The sequence below is a fragment of the Oncorhynchus gorbuscha genome, linkage group LG11 (assembly GCF_021184085.1).
Source record: "Oncorhynchus gorbuscha isolate QuinsamMale2020 ecotype Even-year linkage group LG11, OgorEven_v1.0, whole genome shotgun sequence".
Taxonomy (NCBI): Eukaryota; Metazoa; Chordata; class Actinopteri; order Salmoniformes; family Salmonidae; genus Oncorhynchus; species Oncorhynchus gorbuscha.
In genome coordinates this window covers 44,457,231-44,477,116 of record NC_060183.1, presented here as the reverse complement: position 1 = coordinate 44,477,116, position 19,886 = coordinate 44,457,231, and the positions used below count along the sequence as shown (strand labels likewise).

General features: G+C 48.4%; 2 protein-coding genes and 1 pseudogene across 2 annotated transcripts; all 3 read right to left on the bottom strand.

Moving 5' to 3' along the window:
- Positions 1–1,964: 1,964 nt before the first annotated feature.
- Positions 1,965–8,123, bottom strand: LOC124047824 (heat shock protein 30-like). The gene is made up of 3 exons (XM_046368139.1): positions 7,899–8,123; positions 5,184–5,207; positions 1,965–2,535 (listed from the first exon to the last, which is right to left on the bottom strand). The coding sequence occupies exons 1-3, from the start codon at positions 8,081–8,083 to the stop codon at positions 2,100–2,102; spliced, it is 645 nt and encodes a 214-aa protein (XP_046224095.1). The 5' UTR covers positions 8,084–8,123; the 3' UTR covers positions 1,965–2,099.
- A 685-nt stretch (positions 8,124–8,808) lies between these two features.
- Positions 8,809–14,487, bottom strand: LOC124047667 (heat shock protein 30-like). Its single transcript, XM_046367978.1, has 2 exons — positions 14,008–14,487; positions 8,809–8,826 (listed from the first exon to the last, which is right to left on the bottom strand). The coding sequence occupies exons 1-2, from the start codon at positions 14,440–14,442 to the stop codon at positions 8,809–8,811; spliced, it is 453 nt and encodes a 150-aa protein (XP_046223934.1). The 5' UTR covers positions 14,443–14,487.
- A 40-nt stretch (positions 14,488–14,527) lies between these two features.
- LOC124047666 overlaps positions 14,528–19,886 on the bottom strand; it is a 7,067-nt pseudogene continuing 1,708 nt past the window's right edge.

Here is a 19,886-nt window from a genome sequence, read left to right as displayed (position 1 = left end):
AACAGGTGACTGTCTCAGGATTCACCCCTTCAGGCAAATATAATTCTTGTCTGAACTCTTGGCATCTGTAAGAGTAGGAGCCTTCCCCATCATCCAGCTTCTTCTCGGTCTTCCCACTGACTTTCAGCTTCCTGCCCACCTGCTTGACAGACAGCTCCTCTGGGGAAAAGTCTTTAGTGTCCAGTGTCAGGGCAAAGACCTCTCCATCTTTATCCTGATTGTAGGAGACTTGTTGGATGGCCAAACAAACTTTCCTGTCATTGCCACAGTTCTCCACTGGCTGACACACTGCAGGGAAGTGGTGATGTCACTCCAGCCAGCTTCTAAACAAGCCAGCTTCTAAATCAGGTAGTTCAGTAACAAGCTGGATGGAGTCTACAGTCCTGAGATATTAGTGGTGCTGTACTTAAAGCAGGTCACCTATTATTGCTTTCACTGATGAATGATTCACTTAACTTAAATATATTTATGACTTTTAAAAGTATTTTGAATCATATTGCTTTTGACATTTACAGTATTGATGGATCATTAAATGCATATTCTGTAACATATTTTCAAAATTGGACCAAAGATCACAAGCTGTTTTAAAGAGTTTTCACCACAGGCGTCAAAGAAAGGTCCAAATGTAATTGAACACATTCTAAAATAATCCATTCAAAAGAAATTCAGATTGTACTAAAATTCAGGACACTTGCTGATTTTTTTGTTGTTGTCAATGTTTATCATATATTTACGGTTGTGGAAACTATTCATTTCAATGATCAAAACAGGACACTCTCAAAAGGTCTACATTGCAAATCCTGACAAGTCCACATGACATTTGTTTTCAGAAGTCAGGTTTATAAACATGTCATAAACATGTTAGAATAAGAACATTTTCAGGAGAGCTTTTTGAAAATTTAATTTATTGAAAATGATAATTGAACAATTGTCACGCCTTGGTCATTGTATTTTGTGTTTTTGTCATATGTTTGGGTAGGCCAGGGTGTGACATGGGTTTATATGTTGTGTTTCGTATTGGGGTTTGTATTATTTGGGATCGCGGCTGATTAGGGGTGTTGTTAGGCTTGGCTGCCTGAGGCGATTCTCAATTAGAGTCAGGTGCATATCGTTGTCTCTGATTGGGAACCGTATTTAGGCAGCCTGAGTTTCGCTTTGTATTTCGTGGGTGATTGTACCTGTCTTGTCATGTATTGTCATGTCTTGTCCCTGTGCTTTCTCTTCTCTTCGTTTCCCCCTGCTGGTCGTATTAGGTTACTTTCTCTCTCTCTATCTCTCTCTCTATCGTTCCGTTCCTGCCCCCAGCTGTTCCTCATTCTCCTAACGACCTCGTTTACTCTCTCACACCTGTTCCCTCTTTTGCCCTCTGATTAAGTCTCTATTTCTCTCTCTGTTTCTGCTTCTGTTCTTGTCGGATTCTTGTTTGCTTTGCCCTTGTTCCATCCTGTTGTAATCTGCCTCTTCATCAGATACTGCGTGTGAGCAGGTGTCACTATCCTCTACGGCCCGCACCTACCCGAAGGGACCTGCAGTCTGTTGCCGCTAGCCCTGCAATTCTCCTCGACTACTTGAAGGGGGACTCTCCTGTTAAGATTGAGGAATTATGTTTTCCCTGTTTGGACATTAAAAGACTCTGTTTCTGTTATATCGCTTTTGGGTCCTCACTCACCTGCATAACATGTCTCTGTGTTGTAGTCACCAGATAGGATGTAATTAGTTTCACATTCCGTTCTGTTGTTTTTGTATTTAGTTTCAGTTATTTCATGTACCGCGTTTTTTCATTCATTAAAGTCATGAGTAACCAACACGCTGCATTTCGGTCCGACTCTCTTCTTTCAACAGACGAACGCCGTTACAACAATTTCAGGCCAGTGAGCCTTTTGGAAAGTTAACTTTTGATGAGAGATAGATAATGGTCATTATGTTGATATCCATTGAAGAGATCATAACAACTGCAAAATTCAGATTTTTTAAATATTTTATTGATTAAATTAAAAAGCATATCATATTGATTGTTACAAGATATGAAATGTAAATGCATACAGTCTCAAAACATGAAAAATATGTATTAGAAAATGTCTCATCCAGTGAAATAAAAATCAGTCCTCATGTGAAACGCTGTTCTCTTGTTTCTTCTGTGTGTCGGTGATGCTTTCCTCTGTCTTTGACAGGAATTGTGAGGTTTCCACATCCAGGCTACAGTTGATGGGAACCACTCTCTCTGCCACCTCCTCCTCACCAGATAATGGATTCTTTGGTGCCTGAATGTGGAGTTTCCCGTCATGAGCCAGGGAGCAGGTGACTGTCTCAGGATTCACCTTTTCAGGCAGATCAAACTCTTGTCTGAACTCTTGGCATCTGTAAGAGTAGGAGCCTTCCCCATCATCCAGCTTCTTCTCTGTCTTCCCACTGACTTTCAGCTTCCTGCCCACCTGCTTGACAGACAGCTCCTCTGGGGAAAATTCTTTATTGTCCAGTGTCAGGGCAAAGCCCTCTCCATCTTTATCCAGCTTGTAGGAGACTGGTTGTGTTATGCTGGTGAATGAGGACCCAAAAGCGACTTAACAGAAACAGAGTCTTTATTCCAGTCTATAACAAAAACGATAATCCTGGATATAATCTCAGGTAAAGTCAAAACAGGAAAACTGAAATCCTCTAGGCAGTAGAGGGGAACAACTGGAGACGCGACCACAGACTGCAGGTCGCTTCGGGAAGGCGCAGGCCGTAGCTGATATAGATACCTGCTCACACGCAGCATCTGAAGAAGGCAGAAACACAACAGGGCGGAACAAGGACACAGAACAGCAAACATCAAACAAGGATCCGACAAGGACAGAAGCGGAAAACAGAGGGAGAAATAGGGACTCTAATCAGAGGGCAAAATAGGGGAAAGGTGTGAAAGAGTAAATGAGGTAGTTAGGAGAATGAGGAACAGCTGGGAGCAGGAACGGAACGATAGAGAGAGAGAGCGAGAGAGGGAGATAGGGAGGGGGAGAGAGAGGGATAGAAAGAGGGAAAGAACCTAATAAGACCAGCAGAGGGAAACGAATAGAAGGGGAAGCACAGGGACAAGACATGACAATCAATGACAAAACATGACAGTACCCCCCCACTCACCGAGCGCCTCCTGGCGCACTCGAGGAGGAACCCTGGCGGCAACGGAGGAAATCATCAATCAACGAACGGTCCAGCACGTCCCGAGATGGAACCCGACTCCTCTCCTCAGGACTGTAACCCTCCCAATCCACTAAGTACTGGTGACCACGTCCCCGAGAACGCATGTCCATGATCTTCCGTACCTTGTAAATAGGTGCGCCCTCGACAAGGACGGGGGGGAGACGAACGGGGCGCGAAGAAAAGGCTTGACACAGGAGACATGGAAGACAGGGTGGACGCGACGAAGATGTCGCGGAAGAAGCAGTCGCACAGCGACAGGATTGACGACCTGAGAGACACGGAACGGACCAATGAACCGCGGAGTCAACTTGCGAGAAGCTGTCGTAAGGGGAAGGTTACGAGTGGAAAGCCACACTCTCTGACCGCGACAATACCTAGGACTCTTAATCCTACGTTTATTGGCGGCTCTCACAGTCTGCGCCCTGTAATGGCAAAGTGCAGACCTGACCCTCCTCCAGGTGCGCTCACAACGTTGGACAAAAGCCTGAGCGGAGGGAACGCTGACTCGGCGAGCTGGGACGAGAACAGAGGAGGCTGGTACCCAAGACTACTCTGAAACGGAGATAGCCCGGTAGCAGACGAAGGAAGCGAGTTGTGAGCGTATTCTGCCCAGGGGAGCTGTTCTGCCCAAGACGCAGGGTTTCTAAAAGAAAGGCTGCGTAATATGCGACCAATCGTCTGATTGGCCCTTTCTGCTTGACCGTTAGACTGGGGATGAAAACCGGAAGAGAGACTGACGGAAGCACCAATCAAACGACAGAACTCCCTCCAAAACTGTGACGTGAATTGCGGGCCTCTGTCTGAAACGGCGTCTAACGGGAGGCCATGAATTCTGAACACATTCTCAATGATGATTTGTGCCGTCTCCTTAGCGGAAGGAAGCTTAGTGAGGGGAATGAAATGTGCCGCCTTAGAGAACCTATCGACAACCGTAAGAATCACAGTCTTCCCCGCAGACGAAGGCAGACCGGTAATAAAGTCTAAGGTGAGACCATGGTCGAGAAGAGACCATGGTCGGAGAAGTTACCTGAATCTGTGGAACAAGCGGCGTCTGAGAGGCCACCGGCAGGAGGAGAGGGGTTACCTGTGAGCTTAGTCTGACGCAGCGCAGTCCGAACAAGCAGCCACGAAACGGCGCGGTGTCACGCTCCTGAGTAGGCCACCAAAACCGCTGGCGAATAGAAGAACAGCCAGAGCAGGAACGAAAAGAAGGTTACTAGGACAGCAGGCGACGCAGTGTGAGTGAGTGCTTGCTTTACCTGTCTCTCAATTCCCAGACAGTCAACCCGACAACACGCCCTTCAGGGATAATCCCCTGGGGTGGTAGAAGCTACAGAAGAACTAAAGAGACGGGATAAGGCATCAGGCTTGGTGTTCTTATTTCCCGGCGATAAGAAATAACAACTCGAAACGAGCTAACGCCCAACGAGCTTGACGTGCATTGAGTCGTTTGGCAGAACGGATGTACTCAAGGTTCTTATGGTCAGTCCAAACGACAAAAGCAACGGTCGCCCCTCCAACCACTGTCGCCATTCGCCTAGGGCTAAGCGGATGGCGAGCAGTTCGCGGTTACACACATCATAGTTGCGTTCCGATGGCGACAGGCGATGAGAAAAATATGCGCAAGGATGGACCTTATCGTCAGAATGGAAGCGCTGGGACAGAATGGCTCCCACGCCCACCTCTGAAGCGTCAACCTCGACAATCAATTGTTTAGTGACGTCAGGAGTAACAAGGATAGGAGCGGATGTAAACGCTTCTTGAGGAGATCAAAAGCTCCTGGGCGGAACCGACCACTTAAAGCACGTCTTGACAGAAGTAAGGGCTGTGAGAGGGGCAGCCACTTGACCGAAATTACGAATGAAACGCCGATAGAAATTCGCGAAACCGAGAAAGCGCTGCAACTCGACACGTGACTTAGGGACGGGCCAATCGCTGACTGCCTGGACCTTAGCGGGATCCATCTGAATGCATTCAGCGGAAATAACAGAACCGAGAAATGTGACAGAGGAGACATGAAAGGCGCACTTCTCAACCTTCACGTAGAGACAATTCTCTAAAAGGCGCTGAAGTACACGTCGAACGTGCTGAACATGAATCTCGAGTGACGGTGAAAAAATCAGGATATCGTCAAGGTAAACGAAACAAAGATGTTCAGCATGTCTCTCAGTACATCATTAACTAATGCCTGAAAGACAGCTGGAGCATTAGCGAGACCGAACGGCAGAACCCGGTATTCAAAATGCCCTAACGGAGTGTTAAATGCCGTTTTCCACTCATCCCCCTCTCTGATGCGCACGAGATGGTAAGCGTTACGAAGGTCCAACTTAGTAAAGAACCTGGCTCCCTGCAGAATCTCGAAGGCTGACGACATAAGGGGAAGCGGATAACGATTCTTAACCGTTATGTCATTCAGCCCTCGATAATCCACGCAGGGCGCAGGGTACCGTCCTTCTTCTTAACAAAAAAACCCGCTCCGGCGGGAGAGGAAGAAGGCACCACGGTACCGGCGTCGAGCGAAACAGACAGATAATCCTCGAGAGCCTATCGTTCGGGAGCCGACAGAGAGTATAGTCTACCCCGAGGGGGAGTGGTCCCCGGAAGGAGATCAATACAACAATCATACGACCGGTGAGGAGGAAGGGAGTTGGCTCTGGACCGACTGAAGACCGTGCGCAGATCATGATATTCCTCCGGCACTCCTGTCAAATCACCAGGTTCCTCCTGAGAAGAGGGGACAGAAGAAACAGGAGGGATAGCAGACATTAAACACTTCACATGACAAGAAACGTTCCAGGATAGGATAGAATTACTAGACCAATTAATAGAAGGATTATGACATACTAGCCAGGGATGACCCAAAACAACAGGTGTAAAAGGTGAACGAAAAATCAAAAAGGAAATGGTCTCACTGTGGTTACCAGACACTGTGAGGGTTAAAGGTAGTGTCTCACATCTGATACTGGGGAGAAGACTACCATCTAAGGCGAACGTGGGCGTGGGCTCCCTTAACTGTCTGAGAGGAATGTCATGTTTCCGAGCCCATGCTTCGTCCATAAAACAACCCTCAGCCCCAGAGTCTATCAAGGCACTGCAGGAAGCTGCCGAACCGGTCCAGCGTAGATGGACCGACAAGGTAGTACAGGATCTTGATGGAGAGACCTGAGTAGTAGCGCTCACCAGTAGCCCTCCGCTTACTGATGAGCTCTGGCTTTTACTGGACATGAAATGACAAAATGTCCAGCAGAACCGCAATAGAGGCAAAGGCGGTTGGTGATTCTCCGTTCCCTCTCCTTAGTTGAGATGTGAATACCTCCCAGCTGCATGGGCAGCTGCATGGGCAGTCTCTGAGCCGGTGGGAGGAGATGGTTGAGATGCGGAGAGGGGGAACACCGTTAACGCGAGCTCTCTTCCACGAGCTCGGTGATGAAGATCTACCCGTCGTTCTATGCGGATGGCGAGTGCAATCAAAGAATCCACGCTGGAAGGAACCTCCCGGGAGAGAATCTCATCTTTAACCTCAGCGTGGAGTCCCTCCAGAAAACGAGCGAGCAACGCCGGCTCGTTCCAGTCACTGGAAGCAGCAAGAGTGCGAAACTCTATAGAGTAATCCGTTATGGATCGATCACCTTGACATAGGGAAGCCAGGACCCTGGAAGCCTCCTTCCCAAAAACTGAACGATCAAAAACCCGTATCATCTCCTCTTTAAAGTTCTGATACTCGTTAGTACACTCAGCCCTTGCCTCCCAGATAGCTGTGCCCCACTCCCGAGACCGTCCAGTAAGGAGTGATATGACGTAGGCGATCCGAGCTCTCTCTCTTGAGTATGTGTTGGGCTGGAGAGAGAACACAATATCACACTGGGTGAGAAAGGAGCGGCACTCAGTGGGCTGCCCAGAGTAACATGGTGGGTTATTAACCCTAGGTTCCGGAGACTCGGAAGACCAGGAAGTAGCTCGTGGCACGAGACGAAGACTCTGAAACTGTCCTGAGAGGTCGGAGACCTGAGCGGCCAGGGTCTCAACGGCATGACGAGCAGCAGACAATTCCTGCTTGTGTCTGCCGAGCATCGCTCCCTGGATCTCGACGGCAGTGTTGCGAGAATCCGTAGTCGTTGGGTCCATTCTTGGTCGGATCCTTCTGTTATGCTGGTGAATGAGGACCCAAAAGCGACTTAACAGAAACAGAGTCTTTATTCCAGTCTATAACAAAAACGATAATCCTGGATATAATCTCAGGTAAAGTCAAAACAGGAAAACTGAAATCCTCTAGGCAGTAGAGGGGAACAACTGGAGACGCGACCACAGACTGCAGGTCGCTTCGGGAAGGCGCAGGCCGTAGCTGATATAGATACCTGCTCACACGCAGCATCTGAAGAAGGCAGAAACACAACAGGGCGGAACAAGGACACAGAACAGCAAACATCAAACAAGGATCCGACAAGGGACTCTAATCAGAGGGCAAAATAGGGGACAGGTGTGAAAGAGTAAATGAGGTAGTTAGGAGAATGAGGAACAGCTGGGAGCAGGAACAGAACAATAGAGAGAGAGAGCGAGAGAGGGAGATAGGGAGGGGGAGAGAGAGGGATAGAAAGAGGGAAAGAACCTAATAAGACCAGCAGAGGGAAACGAATAGAAGGGGAAGCACAGGGACAAGACATGACAATCAATGACAAAACATGACAGGTTGGATGGTCAAAGAGGATGGGACATTGTCCAACTCTTCAAAGATCTGCTGCTGGAGATTTGCCATCAGCTCCAGACTGCTCTTGATCTCTAGCAGGTTTCTCTGCAGTAGATCCCGCTGGCTGAGAAGAGGTCGGACCTCTGGCCATAGACTGCGCACAGGCCAGTAGAAGTCCATCAATGGGCTGAGGGAAGACTGGAATCCTCGGGAACACAGCATCTTCAGTCAATGTTGAGTGTTGAGTCTTGTGTGTTCAGTGTTGGATGTATTGGTTTCTGTCTCGGCAGGGGGAGTTTCACAGCTTTTATATGCTGCCACTTGAGCTCCAGTGTCTTCAGGAACTTTCCTGTCATTGCCACAGTTCTCCACTGGGTGACACACTGCAGGGAAGTGGTGATGTCACTCCAGCCAGCTTCTAAATCAGGTAGTTCAGTAACAAGCTGGATGGAGTCTACAGTCCTGAGATATTAGTGGTGCTGTACTTAAAGCAGGTCACCTATTATTGCTTTCACTGATGAATGATTCACTTAACTTAAATATATTTATGACTTTTAAAAGTATTTTGAATCATATTGCTTTTGACATTTACAGTATTGATGGATCATTAGCAATGCATATTCTGTAACATGCAATAGTATCAGCAAAGTGGAACAAAATTGGACCAAAGATCACAAGCTACGTTTTAAAGAGTTTTCACCACAGGCGTCACTGCAAGAAAGGTCCAAATGTAATTGAACACATTCTAAAATAATCCACGGAGAAATCATCTTTTTTAGAAAGAAATTCAGATTGTACAGCGTTATGAAATTGGTCATGTGTCGATTTTATGTTCCTATAACATTGTTGAAAACTGATTTTTTGATGTTGTCTGGCATTATGTTTATCATATATGTACGTATGTTTTTTGATAACTAAAAACAATATTTTCTAGTTGTGGAAACTATTCACTCACATTCGATGATCTAAAACAGGACACTTGCTCAAAAAGGTCTACATTGCAAATCCTGACAAGTCCACATGACATTTGTTATCAGAAGTCAGGTTTATAAACATGTCATAAACATGTTAGAATAAGAACATTTTCAGGAGAGCTTTTTGAAAATTGAATTTATTGAAAATGATAATTGAACAATTTCAGGCCAGTGAGCCTTTTGGAAAGTTAACTTTTGATGAGAGATAGATAATGGTCATTATGTTGATATCCATTGAAGAGATCATAACAACTGCAAAATTCTGATTTTTTTAATATTTTATTGATTAAATTAAAAAGCATATCATATTGATTGTTACAAGATATGAAATGTAAATGCATACAGTCTCAAAACATGAAAAATATGTATTAGAAAATGTCTCATCCAGTGAAATAAAAATCAGTCCTCATGTGAAACGCTGTGCTCTTGTTTCTTCTGTGTGTCGGTGATGCTTCCCTCTGTCTTTGACAGGAATTGTGAGGTTTCCACATCCAGGCTACAGTTGATGGGAACCACTCTCTCTCTGCCACCTCCTCCTCACCAGATAATGGATTCTTTGGTGCCTGAATGTGGAGTTTCCCGTCATGAGCCAGGGAGCAGGTGACTGTCTCAGGATTCACCTTTTCTGTCATGTTTGTCATTTATTATCATGTCTTGTCCCTGTGCTCCCCATGCTATTCGTTTCCCTCTGCTGGTCTTATTTGGTTCTTTCCCTCCTATCCCTCTCTCTCCCCCTCCCTCTCTCACTCTCTCGCTCTCTCTTCTCTCTATCGTTCCGTTCCTGCTCCCAGCTGTTCCTATTCCCCTAATCATCATTTAGTCTTCCCACACCTGTTCCCGATCCTTTCCCCTGATTAGAGTCCCTATTTATTCCTTTGTGTTCCGTTCCTGTGCCGTCGGTTCCTTGCATTGTATTCACCATGCTGTGATTGCGTTTCGCCCTGTCCTGTCGTGTTTTTTGCCGTGATTGTGTATCACCCTGTCCTGTCGTGTTTTGTGCCTTCATCAGACGCTGCGTGTGAGCAGGTGTCTCAGTCGACTACGGCCTGCGCCTACCCGGCGACCTGCAGTCTGTGGCCGCTTCCCAGTTGTTTTCCCTCTACAAATCTAGAGGATTTCAGTTATTCCGTTTTGAGCATTAATAAACTCTGTTTCTGTTAAGTCGCGTTTGGGTCCTCTTTCACCTGCATGACAGAAGGAACCGACCAAGGAATGGACCCAGCGACTTCAGACGCTCGTTACACTGCCGTCGAGATCCAAGGAGCCATGCTCGGCAGACACGAGCAGGAATTGTCTGCTGCTCGCCATGCCGTGGAGAACCTGGCCGCTCAGGTTTCCGACCTCTCTGGACAGTTCCAGAGTCTACGTCTCGTGCCACCTGTTACTTCCTGGCCTGCCGAGCCTCCAGAACCTAGGGTTAATAACCCACCTTGCTACTCCGGGCAGCCCACTGAGTGCCGCTCCTTTCTCACGCAGTGTGAGATTGTGTTCTCTCTCCAACCCCACACATACTCTAGAGAGAGAGCTCGGGTTGCTTACGTCATTTCACTCCTTACTGGCCGGGCTCGAGAATGGGGCACAGCTATCTGGGAGGCAAGGGCTGATTGCTCTAACAGATTCCAGAACTTTAAAGAGGAGATGATTCGGGTTTTTGACCGTTCAGTTTTTGGTGGGGAGGCTTCTAGGGCCCTGGCTTCCTTATGCCAAGGTGAACGGTCCATAACGGATTATTCCATTGAGTTTCGCACTCTTGCTGCCTCTAGTGAGTGGAACGAGCCGGCGCTGCTCGCTCGTTTTCTGGAGGGACTCCACGCAGTGGTTAAGGATGAGATTCTCTCCCGGGAGGTTTCTTCAGATGTGGACTCTTTGATTGCTCTCGCCATCCGCATAGAACGACGGGTAGATCTTCGTCACCGGGCTCGTGGAAGAGAGCTCGCATCAACGGTGTTTCCCTGCTCCGCATCGCAACCATCTCCCTCCTCTGGCTTTGAGACTGAGCCCATGCAGCTGGGAGGGATTCGCATCTCGAATAAGGAGAGGGAACGGAGGATCACCAACCGCCTGTGCCTCTATTGCGGAGTTGCTGGACATTTTGTTAATTCATGTCCAGTAAGAGGCCAGAGCCCATCAGTAAGCGGAGGGCTACTGGTGAGCGCTACTACTCAGTCCTCTTCATCTAGATCTTGTACTATTATGTCGGTCCATCTACGCTGGACCGGTTCGGGTGCTACATGCAGTGCCTTGATTGACTCTGGGGCTGAGGGTTGTTTCATGGACGAAGCATGGGTTCGGAAACATAACATTCCTTTCAGACCATTAGACAAGCCTACGCCCATGTTTGCCTTAGATGGTAGTCATCTTCCCAGTATCAAATTTGAGACACTACCTTTAACTCTCACAGTATCTGGTAACCACAGTGAGACTATTTCTTTTTTGATTTTCCGTTCACCGTTTACACCTGTTGTTTTGGGTCATCCCTGGCTAGTATGTCATAATCCTTCTATTAATTGGTCTAGTAATTCTATCCTATCCTGGAACGTTTCTTGTCATGTGAAGTGTTTAATGTCTGCCATCCCTCCCGTTTCTTCTCTCCCTACTTCTCAGGAGGAACCTGGCGATTTGACAGGAGTGCCGGAGGAATATCATGATCTGCGCACGGTCTTCAGTCGGTCCCGAGCCAACTCCCTTCCTCCTCACCGGTCGTATGATTGTAGTATTGATCTCCTTCCAGGGACCACGCCTCCTCGAGGTAGACTATACTCTCTGTCGGCTCCCGAACGTAAGGCTCTCGAGGATTATTTGTCTGTGTCTCTTGACGCCGGTACCATAGTGCCTTCTTCTTCTCCGGCCGGGGCGGGGTTCTTTTTTGTTAAGAAGAAGGACGGTACTCTGCGCCCCTGCGTGGATTATCGAGGGCTGAATGACATAACGGTTAAGAATCGTTATCCGCTTCCCCTTATGTCATCAGCCTTCGAGATTCTGCAGGGAGCCAGGTGCTTTACTAAGTTGGACCTTCGTAACGCTTACCATCTCGTGCGCATCAGAGAGGGGGACGAGTGGAAAACGGCGTTTAACACTCCGTTAGGCATTTTGAGTACCGGGTTCTGCCGTTCGGTCTCGCCAATGCGCCAGCTGTTTTTCAGGCATTAGTTAATGATGTTCTGAGAGACATGCTGAACATTTTTGTTTTTGTCTATCTTGACGATATCCTGATTTTTTCTCCGTCACTCGAGATTCATGTTCAGCACGTTCGACGTGTTCTACAGCGCCTTTAGAGAATTGTCTCTACGTAAAGGCTGAGAAGTGCTCTTTTCATGTCTCCTCCGTTACTTTTCTCGGTTCCGTTATTTCCGCTGAAGGCATTCAGATGGATTCCGCTAAGGTCCAAGCTGTCAGTGATTGGCCCGTTCCAAGGTCACGTGTCGAGTTGCAGCGCTTTTTAGGTTTCGCTAATTTCTATCGGCGTTTCATTCGTAATTTCGGTCAAGTTGCTGCCCCTCTCACAGCTCTTACTTCTGTCAAGACGTGTTTTAAGTGGTCCGGTTCCGCCCAGGGAGCTTTTGATCTTCTAAAAGAACGTTTTACGTCCGCTCCTATCCTCGTTACTCCTGACGTCACTAGACAATTTATTGTCGAGGTTGACGCTTCAGAGGTAGGCGTGGGAGCCATTCTATCCCAGCGCTTCCAGTCTGACGATAAGGTTCATCCTTGCGCTTATTTTTCTCATCGCCTGTCGCCATCTGAGCGCAACTATGATGTGGGTAACCGTGAACTGCTCGCCATCCGCTTAGCCCTAGGCGAATGGCGACAGTGGTTGAGGGGGCGACCGTTCCTTTGTCGTTTGGACAGACCATAAGAACCTTGAGTACATCCGTTCTGCCAAACGACTTAATGCCCGTCAAGCTCGTTGGGCGTTGTTTTTCGCTCGTTTCGAGTTTGTGATTTCTTACCGTCCGGGTAGCAAGAACACCAAGCCTGATGCCTTATCCCGTCTGTTTAGTTCTTCTGTGGCTTCTACTGATCTCGAGGGGATTCTTCCTTATGGGCGTGTTGTCGGGTTGACAGTCTGGGGAATTGAAAGACAGGTTAAGCAAGCACTCACGCACACTGCGTCGCCGCGCGCTTGTCCTAGTAACCTCCTTTTCGTTCCTGTTTCCACTGTCTGGCTGTTCTTCAGTGGGCTCACTCTGCCAAGTTAGCTGGTCATCCCGGTGTTCGAGGCACTCTTGCGTCTATTCGCCAGCGCTTTTGGTGGCCGACTCAGGAGCGTGACACGCGCCGTTTCGTGGCTGCGTGTTCAGACTGCGCGCAGAAGAAGTCTGGTAATTTTTTTTTCTGCTTCTGCTCCTGGTCTTGCTGGGTCTCAGTCTGTTCCCTGCCATCGCATCTCTCCTGTTCTTGTCCCTGCCCTTGCTGTGTCTCAGTCTGTCCCTAGTTCTCATTTTTTTTTAGAGTAGTACCCTAGTTTCCCTTTTTATCGTTTTTCGTTACGGTCCTGAGGAGAGGAGTTGGGTTCTTTCTCGGACGTGCTGGACCGTTTGATCTATGATTTCCTCCGTTGCTGCCAGTGTTCCTCCTCGAGAGCGCCAGGAGGCGCCGGTGAGTGGGGGTACTGTCATGTTTGTCATTTATTATCATGTCTTGTCCCTGTGCTCCCCATGCTATTCGTTTCCCTCTGCTGGTCTTATTTGGTTCTTTCCCTCCTATCCCTCTCTCTCCCCTCCCTCTCTCACTCTCTCGCTCTCTCTTCTCTCTATCGTTCCGTTCCTGCTCCCAGCTGTTCCTATTCCCCTAATCATCATTTAGTCTTCCCACACCTGTTCCCGATCCTTTCCCTGATTAGAGTCCCTATTTATTCCTTTGTGTCCGTTCCTGTGCCGTCGGTTCCTTGTTTTGTATTCACCATGCTGTGATTGCGTTTCGCCCTGTCCTGTCGTGTTTTTTGCCGTGATTGTGTATCACCCTGTCCTGTCGTGTTTTGTGCCTTCATCAGACGCTGCGTGTGAGCAGGTGTCTCAGTCGACTACGGCCTGCGCCTACCCGAAGCGACCTGCAGTCTGTGGCCGCTTCTCCAGTTGTTTTCCCCTCTACAAATCTAGAGGATTTCAGTTATTCCGTTTTGAGCATTAATAAACTCTGTTTCTGTTAAGTCGCGTTTGGGTCCTCTTTCACCTGCATGACATTTTCAGGCAGATCAAACTCTTGTCTGAACTCTTGGCATCTGTAAGAGTAGGAGCCTTCCCCATCATCCAGCTTCTTCTCTGTCTTCCCACTGACTTTCAGCTTCCTGCCCACCTGCTTGACAGACAGCTCCTCTGGGGAAAAGTCTTTAGTGTCCAGTGTCAGGGCAAAGCCCTCTCCATCTTTATCCAGCTTGTAGGAGACTGGTTGGATTGTCAAAGAGGATGGGACATTGTCCAACTCTTCAAAGATCTGCTGCTGGAGATTTGCCATCAGCTCCAGACTGCTCTTGATCTCTAGCAGGTTTCTCTGCAGTAGATCCCGCTGGCTGAGAAGAGGTCGGACCTCTGGCCATAGACTGCGCACAGGCCAGTAGAAGTCCATCAATGGGCTGAGGGAAGACTGGAATCCTCGGGAACACAGCATCTTCAGTCAATGTTGAGTGTTGAGTCTTGTGTGTTCAGTGTTGGATGTATTGGTTTCTGTCTCGGCAGGGGGAGTTTCACAGCTTTTATATGCTGCCACTTGGAGCTCCAGTGTCTTCAGGAACTTTCCTGTCATTGCCACAGTTCTCCACTGGGTGACTCACTGCAGGGAAGTGGTGATGTCACTCCAGCCAGCTTCTAAATCAGGTAGTTCAGTAACAAGCTGGATGGAGTCTACAGTCCTGAGATAATAATATAATAATAATATATGCCATTTAGCAGACGCTTTTATCCAAAGCGACTTACAGTCATGTGTGCATACATTCTACGTATATTAGTGGTGCTGTACTTAAAGCAGGTCACCTATTATTGCTTTCACTGATGAATGATTCACTTAACTTAAATATATTTATGACTTTTAAAAGTATTTTGAATCATATTGCTTTTGACATTTACAGTATTGATGGATCATTAGCAATGCATATTCTGTAACATGCAATAGTATCAGCAAAGTGGAACAAAATTGGACCAAAGATCACAAGCTACGTTTTAAAGAGTTTTCACCACAGGCGTCACTGCAAGAAAGGTCCAAATGTAATTGAACACATTCTAAAATAATCCACGGAGAAATCATCTTTTTTAGAAAGAAATTCAGATTGTACAGCGTTATGAAATTGGTCATGTGTCGATTTTATGTTCCTATAACTGTCATGCAGGTGAAAGAGGACCCAAAAGCGACTTAACAGAAACAGAGTTTATTCAAGTCCAAACAGAAAACGACAAATCCTGAATCCTTAACAGGAAATGTCCAAACAGGGAATAACAGAAATCCTCTAGTCTGTAGAGGGGAATAACAGGAGAAGCGGCCACAGACTGCAGGTCGCTTCGGGTAGGCGCAGGCCGTAGCTGACAGAGACACCTGCTCACACGCAGCATCTGATGAAGGCAAAAACACGACAGGACAGGGCGATACACAATCACAGCACGGTGAATTCTAAACAAGGAACCGACAGGACAGGAACGGAACACAAAGGAAGAAATAGGGACTCTAATCAGGGGAAAGGATCGGGAACAGGTGTGGGAAGACTAAATGATGATTAGGGGAATAGGAACAGCTGGGAGCAGGAGCGGAACGATAGAGAGAAGAGAGAGCGAGAGAGTGAGAGAGGGAGGGGGAGAGAGAGGGATAGAAAGAGGGAAAGAACCTAATAAGACCAGCAGAGGGAAACGAATAGAATGGGGAGCACAGGGACAAGACATGATAATAAATGACAAACATGACAGTACCCCCCACTCACCGAGCGCCTCCTGGCGCACTCGAGGAGGAATCCTGGCGGCAACGGAGGAAATCATCGATGAGTGAACGGTCCAGCACGTCCCGAGACGGAACCCAACTCCTCTCCTCAGGACCGTAACCCTCCCAATCCACTAAGTATTGGTGACCCCGTCCCGAGAACGCATGTCCATGATCTTATGTACCTTGTAAATAGGTGCGCTCTCGATAAGGACGGGAGGGGGAGGGAAGACGAACGGGGGTGCGAAGAAAGGGCTTAACACAGGAGACATGGAAGACAGGATGGACGCGACGAAGATGTCGCGGAAGAAGCAGTCGCACAGCGACAGGATTGACGACCTGGGAGACACGGAACGGACCAATGAACCGCGGAGTCAACTTACGAGAAGCTGTCGTAAGAGGAAGGTTGCGAGTGGAAAGCCACACTCTCTGGCCGCAACAATACCTTGGACTCTTAATCCTGCGTTTATTGGCGGCTCTCACAGTCTTCCCCGCAGACAAAGGCAGACCGGTAATGAAGTCTAAGGCGATGTGAGACCATGGTCGAGAAGGAATGGGAGCGGTCTTAGACGACCGGCAGGAGGAGAGTTACCCGACTTAGTCTGCGCGCAGTCCGAACAAGCAGCCACGAAACGGCGCGTGTCACGCTCCTGAGTCGGCCACCAAAAGCGCTGGCGAATAGACGCAAGAGTGCCTCGAACACCGGGATGACCAGCTAACTTGGCAGAGTGAGCCCACTGAAGAACAGCCAGACGAGTGGAAACAGGAACGAAAAGGAGGTTACTAGGACAAGCGCGCGGCGACGCAGTGTGCGTGAGTGCTTGCTTAACCTGTCTTTCAATTCCCCAGACTGTTAACCCGACAACACGCCCATAAGGAAGAATCCCTCGGGATCAGTAGAAGCCACAGAAGAACTAAACAGACGGGATAAGGCATCAGGCTTGGTGTTCTTGCTACCCGGACGGTAAGAAATCACAAACTCGAAACGAGCGAAAAACAACGCCCAACGAGCTTGACGGGCATTAAGTCGTTTGGCAGAACGGATGTACTCAAGGTTCTTATGGTCTGTCCAAACGACAAAAGGAACGGTCGCCCCTCCAACCACTGTCGCCATTCGCCTAGGGCTAAGCGGATGGCGAGCAGTTCACGGTTACCCACATCATAGTTGCGCTCAGATGGCGACAGGCGATGAGAAAAATAAGCGCAAGGATGAACCTTATCGTCAGACTGGAAGCGCTGGGATAGAATGGCTCCCACGCCTACCTCTGAAGGTCAACCTCGACAATGAATTGTCTAGTGACGTCAGGAGTAACGAGGATAGGAGCGGACGTAAAACGTTCTTTTAGAAGATCAAAAAGCTCCCTGGGCGGAACCGGACCACTTAAAACACGTCTTGACAGAAGTAAGAGCTGTGAGAGGGGCAGCAACTTGACCGAAATTACGAATGAAACGCCGATAGAAATTAGCGAAACCTAAAAAGCGCTGCAACTCGACACGTGACCTTGGAACGGGCCAATCACTGACAGCTTGGACCTTAGCGGAATCCATCTGAATGCCTTCAGCGGAAATAACGGAACCGAGAAAAGTAACGGAGGAGACATGAAAAGAGCACTTCTCAGCCTTTACGTAGAGACAATTCTCTAAAAGGCGCTGTAGAACACGTCGAACGTGCTGAACATGAATCTCGAGTGACGGAGAAAAAATCAGGATATCGTCAAGATAGACAAAAACAAAGATGTTCAGCATGTCTCTCAGAACATCATTAACTAATGCCTGAAAAACAGCTGGCGCATTGGCGAGACCGAACGGCAGAACCCGGTACTCAAAATGCCCTAACGGAGTGTTAAACGCCGTTTCCACTCGTCCCCCTCTCTGATGCGCACGAGATGGTAAGCGTTACGAAGGTCCAACTTAGTAAAGCACCTGGCTCCCTGCAGAATCTCGAAGGCTGATGACATATGGGGAAGCGGATAACGATTCTTAACCGTTATGTCATTCAGCCCTCGATAATCCACGCAGGGGCGCAGAGTACCGTCCTTCTTCTTAACAAAAAGAACCCCGCCCCGGCCGGAGAAGAAGAAGGCACTATGGTACCGGCGTCAAGAGACACAGACAAATAATCCTCGAGAGCCTTACGTTCGGGAGCCGACAGAGAGTATAGTCTACCTCGAGGAGGAGTGGTCCCCGGAAGGAGATCAATACTACAATCATACGACCGGTGAGGAGGAAGGGAGTTGGCTCGGGACCGACTGAAGACCGTGCGCAGATCATGATATTCCTCCGGCACTCCTGTCAAATCGCCAGGTTCCTCCTGAGAAGTAGGGACAGAAGAAACGGGAGGGATGGCAGACATTAAACACTTCACATGACAAGAAACGTTCCAGGATAGGATAGAATTACTAGACCAATTAATAGAAGGATTATGACATACTAGCCAGGGATGACCCAAAACAACAGGAGTAAACGGTGAACGGAAAATCAAAAAAGAAATAGTCTCACTGTGGTTACCAGATACTGTGAGAGTTAAAGGTAGTGTCTCAAATTTGATACTGGGAAGATGACTACCATCTAAGGCAAACATGGGCGTAGGCTTGTCTAACGGTCTGAAAGGAATGTTATGTTTCCGAACCCATGCTTCGTCCATGAAACAACCCTCAGCCCCAGAGTCAATCAAGGCACTGCATGTAGCACCCGAACCGGTCCAGCGTAGATGGACCGACATAGTAGTACAAGATCTAGATGAAGAGACCAGAGTAGTAGCGCTCACCAGTAGCCCTCCGCTTACTGATGGGCTCTGGCCTCTTACTGGACATGAATTAACAAAATGTCCAGCAACTCCGCAATAGAGGCACAGGCGGTTGGTGATCCTCCGTTCCTCTCCTTAGTCGAGATGCGAATCCCTCCCAGCTGCATGGGCTCAGTCTCAAAGCCAGAGGAGGGAGATGGTTGCGATGCGGAGCAGGGAAACACCGTTGATGCGAGCTCTCTTCCACGAGCCCGGTGACGAAGATCTACCCGTCGTTCTATGCGGATGGCGAGAGCAATCAAAGAGTCCACATCTGAAGGAACCTCCCGGGAGAGAATCTCATCCTTAACCACTGCGTGGAGTCCCTCCAGAAAACGAGCGAGCAGCGCCCGGCTCGTTCCACTCACTAGAGGCAGCAAGAGTGCGAAACTCAATAGAATAATCCGTTATGGACCGTTCACCTTGGCATAAGGAAGCCAGGGCCCTAGAAGCCTCCCTACCAAAAACTGAACGGTCAAAAACCCGAATCATCTCCTCTTTAAAGTTCTGGAACTTGTTAGAGCAATCAGCCCTTGCCTCCCAGATAGCTGTGCCCCATTCTCGAGCCCGGCCAGTAAGGAGTGAAATGACGTAAGCAACCCGAGCTCTCTCTCTAGAGTATGTGTTGGGTTGGAGAGAGAACACAATCTCACACTGCGTGAGAAAGGAGCGGCACTCAGTGGGCTGCCCGGAGTAGCAAGGTGGGTTATTAACCCTAGGTTCTGGAGGCTCGGCAGGCCAGGAAGTAACAGGTGGCACGAGACGAGACTCTGGAACTGTCCAGAGAGGTCGGAAACCTGAGCGGCCAGGTTCTCCACGGCATGGCGAGCAGCAGACAATTCCTGCTCGTGTCTGCCGAGCATGGCTCCTGGATCTTGACGGCAGTGTAACGAGCGTCTGAAGTCGCTGGGTCCATTCCTTGGTCGGTTCCTTCTGTCATGCAGGTGAAAGAGGACCCAAAAGCGACTTAACAGAAACAGAGTTTATTCAAGTCCAAACAGAAAACGACAAATCCTGAATCCTTAACAGGAAATGTCCAAACAGGGAATAACAGAAATCCTCTAGTCTGTAGAGGGGAATAACAGGAGAAGCGGCCACAGACTGCAGGTCGCTTCGGGTAGGCGCAGGCCGTAGCTGACAGAGACACCTGCTCACACGCAGCATCTGATGAAGGCAAAACACGACAGGACAGGGCGATACACAATCACAGCACGGTGAATTCTAAACAAGGAACCGACAGGACAGGAACGGAACACAAAGGAAGAAATAGGGACTCTAATCAGGGAAAGGATCGGGAACAGGTGTGGGAAGACTAAATGATGATTAGGGGAATAGGAACAGCTGGGAGCAGGAGCGGAACGATAGA

Coding starts and splice junctions, on each gene's coding strand:
- LOC124047824 (XM_046368139.1), bottom strand. CDS start 8,083: ATGCTGTGTTCCCGAGGATTCCAGTCTTCCCTCAGCCCATTGATGGAC. Junction 5,208..7,898: donor CAGCAGCAGATCTTTGAAGA/GTTGGACAATGT, acceptor GTGAAGGTTGAG/AAGTGCGCCTTTCATGTCTC. Junction 2,536..5,183: donor GCGCCTTTCATGTCTCCTCT/GTCACATTTCTC, acceptor CTCATTCACCAG/CATAACACAACCAGTCTCCT.
- LOC124047667 (XM_046367978.1), bottom strand. CDS start 14,442: ATGCTGTGTTCCCGAGGATTCCAGTCTTCCCTCAGCCCATTGATGGAC.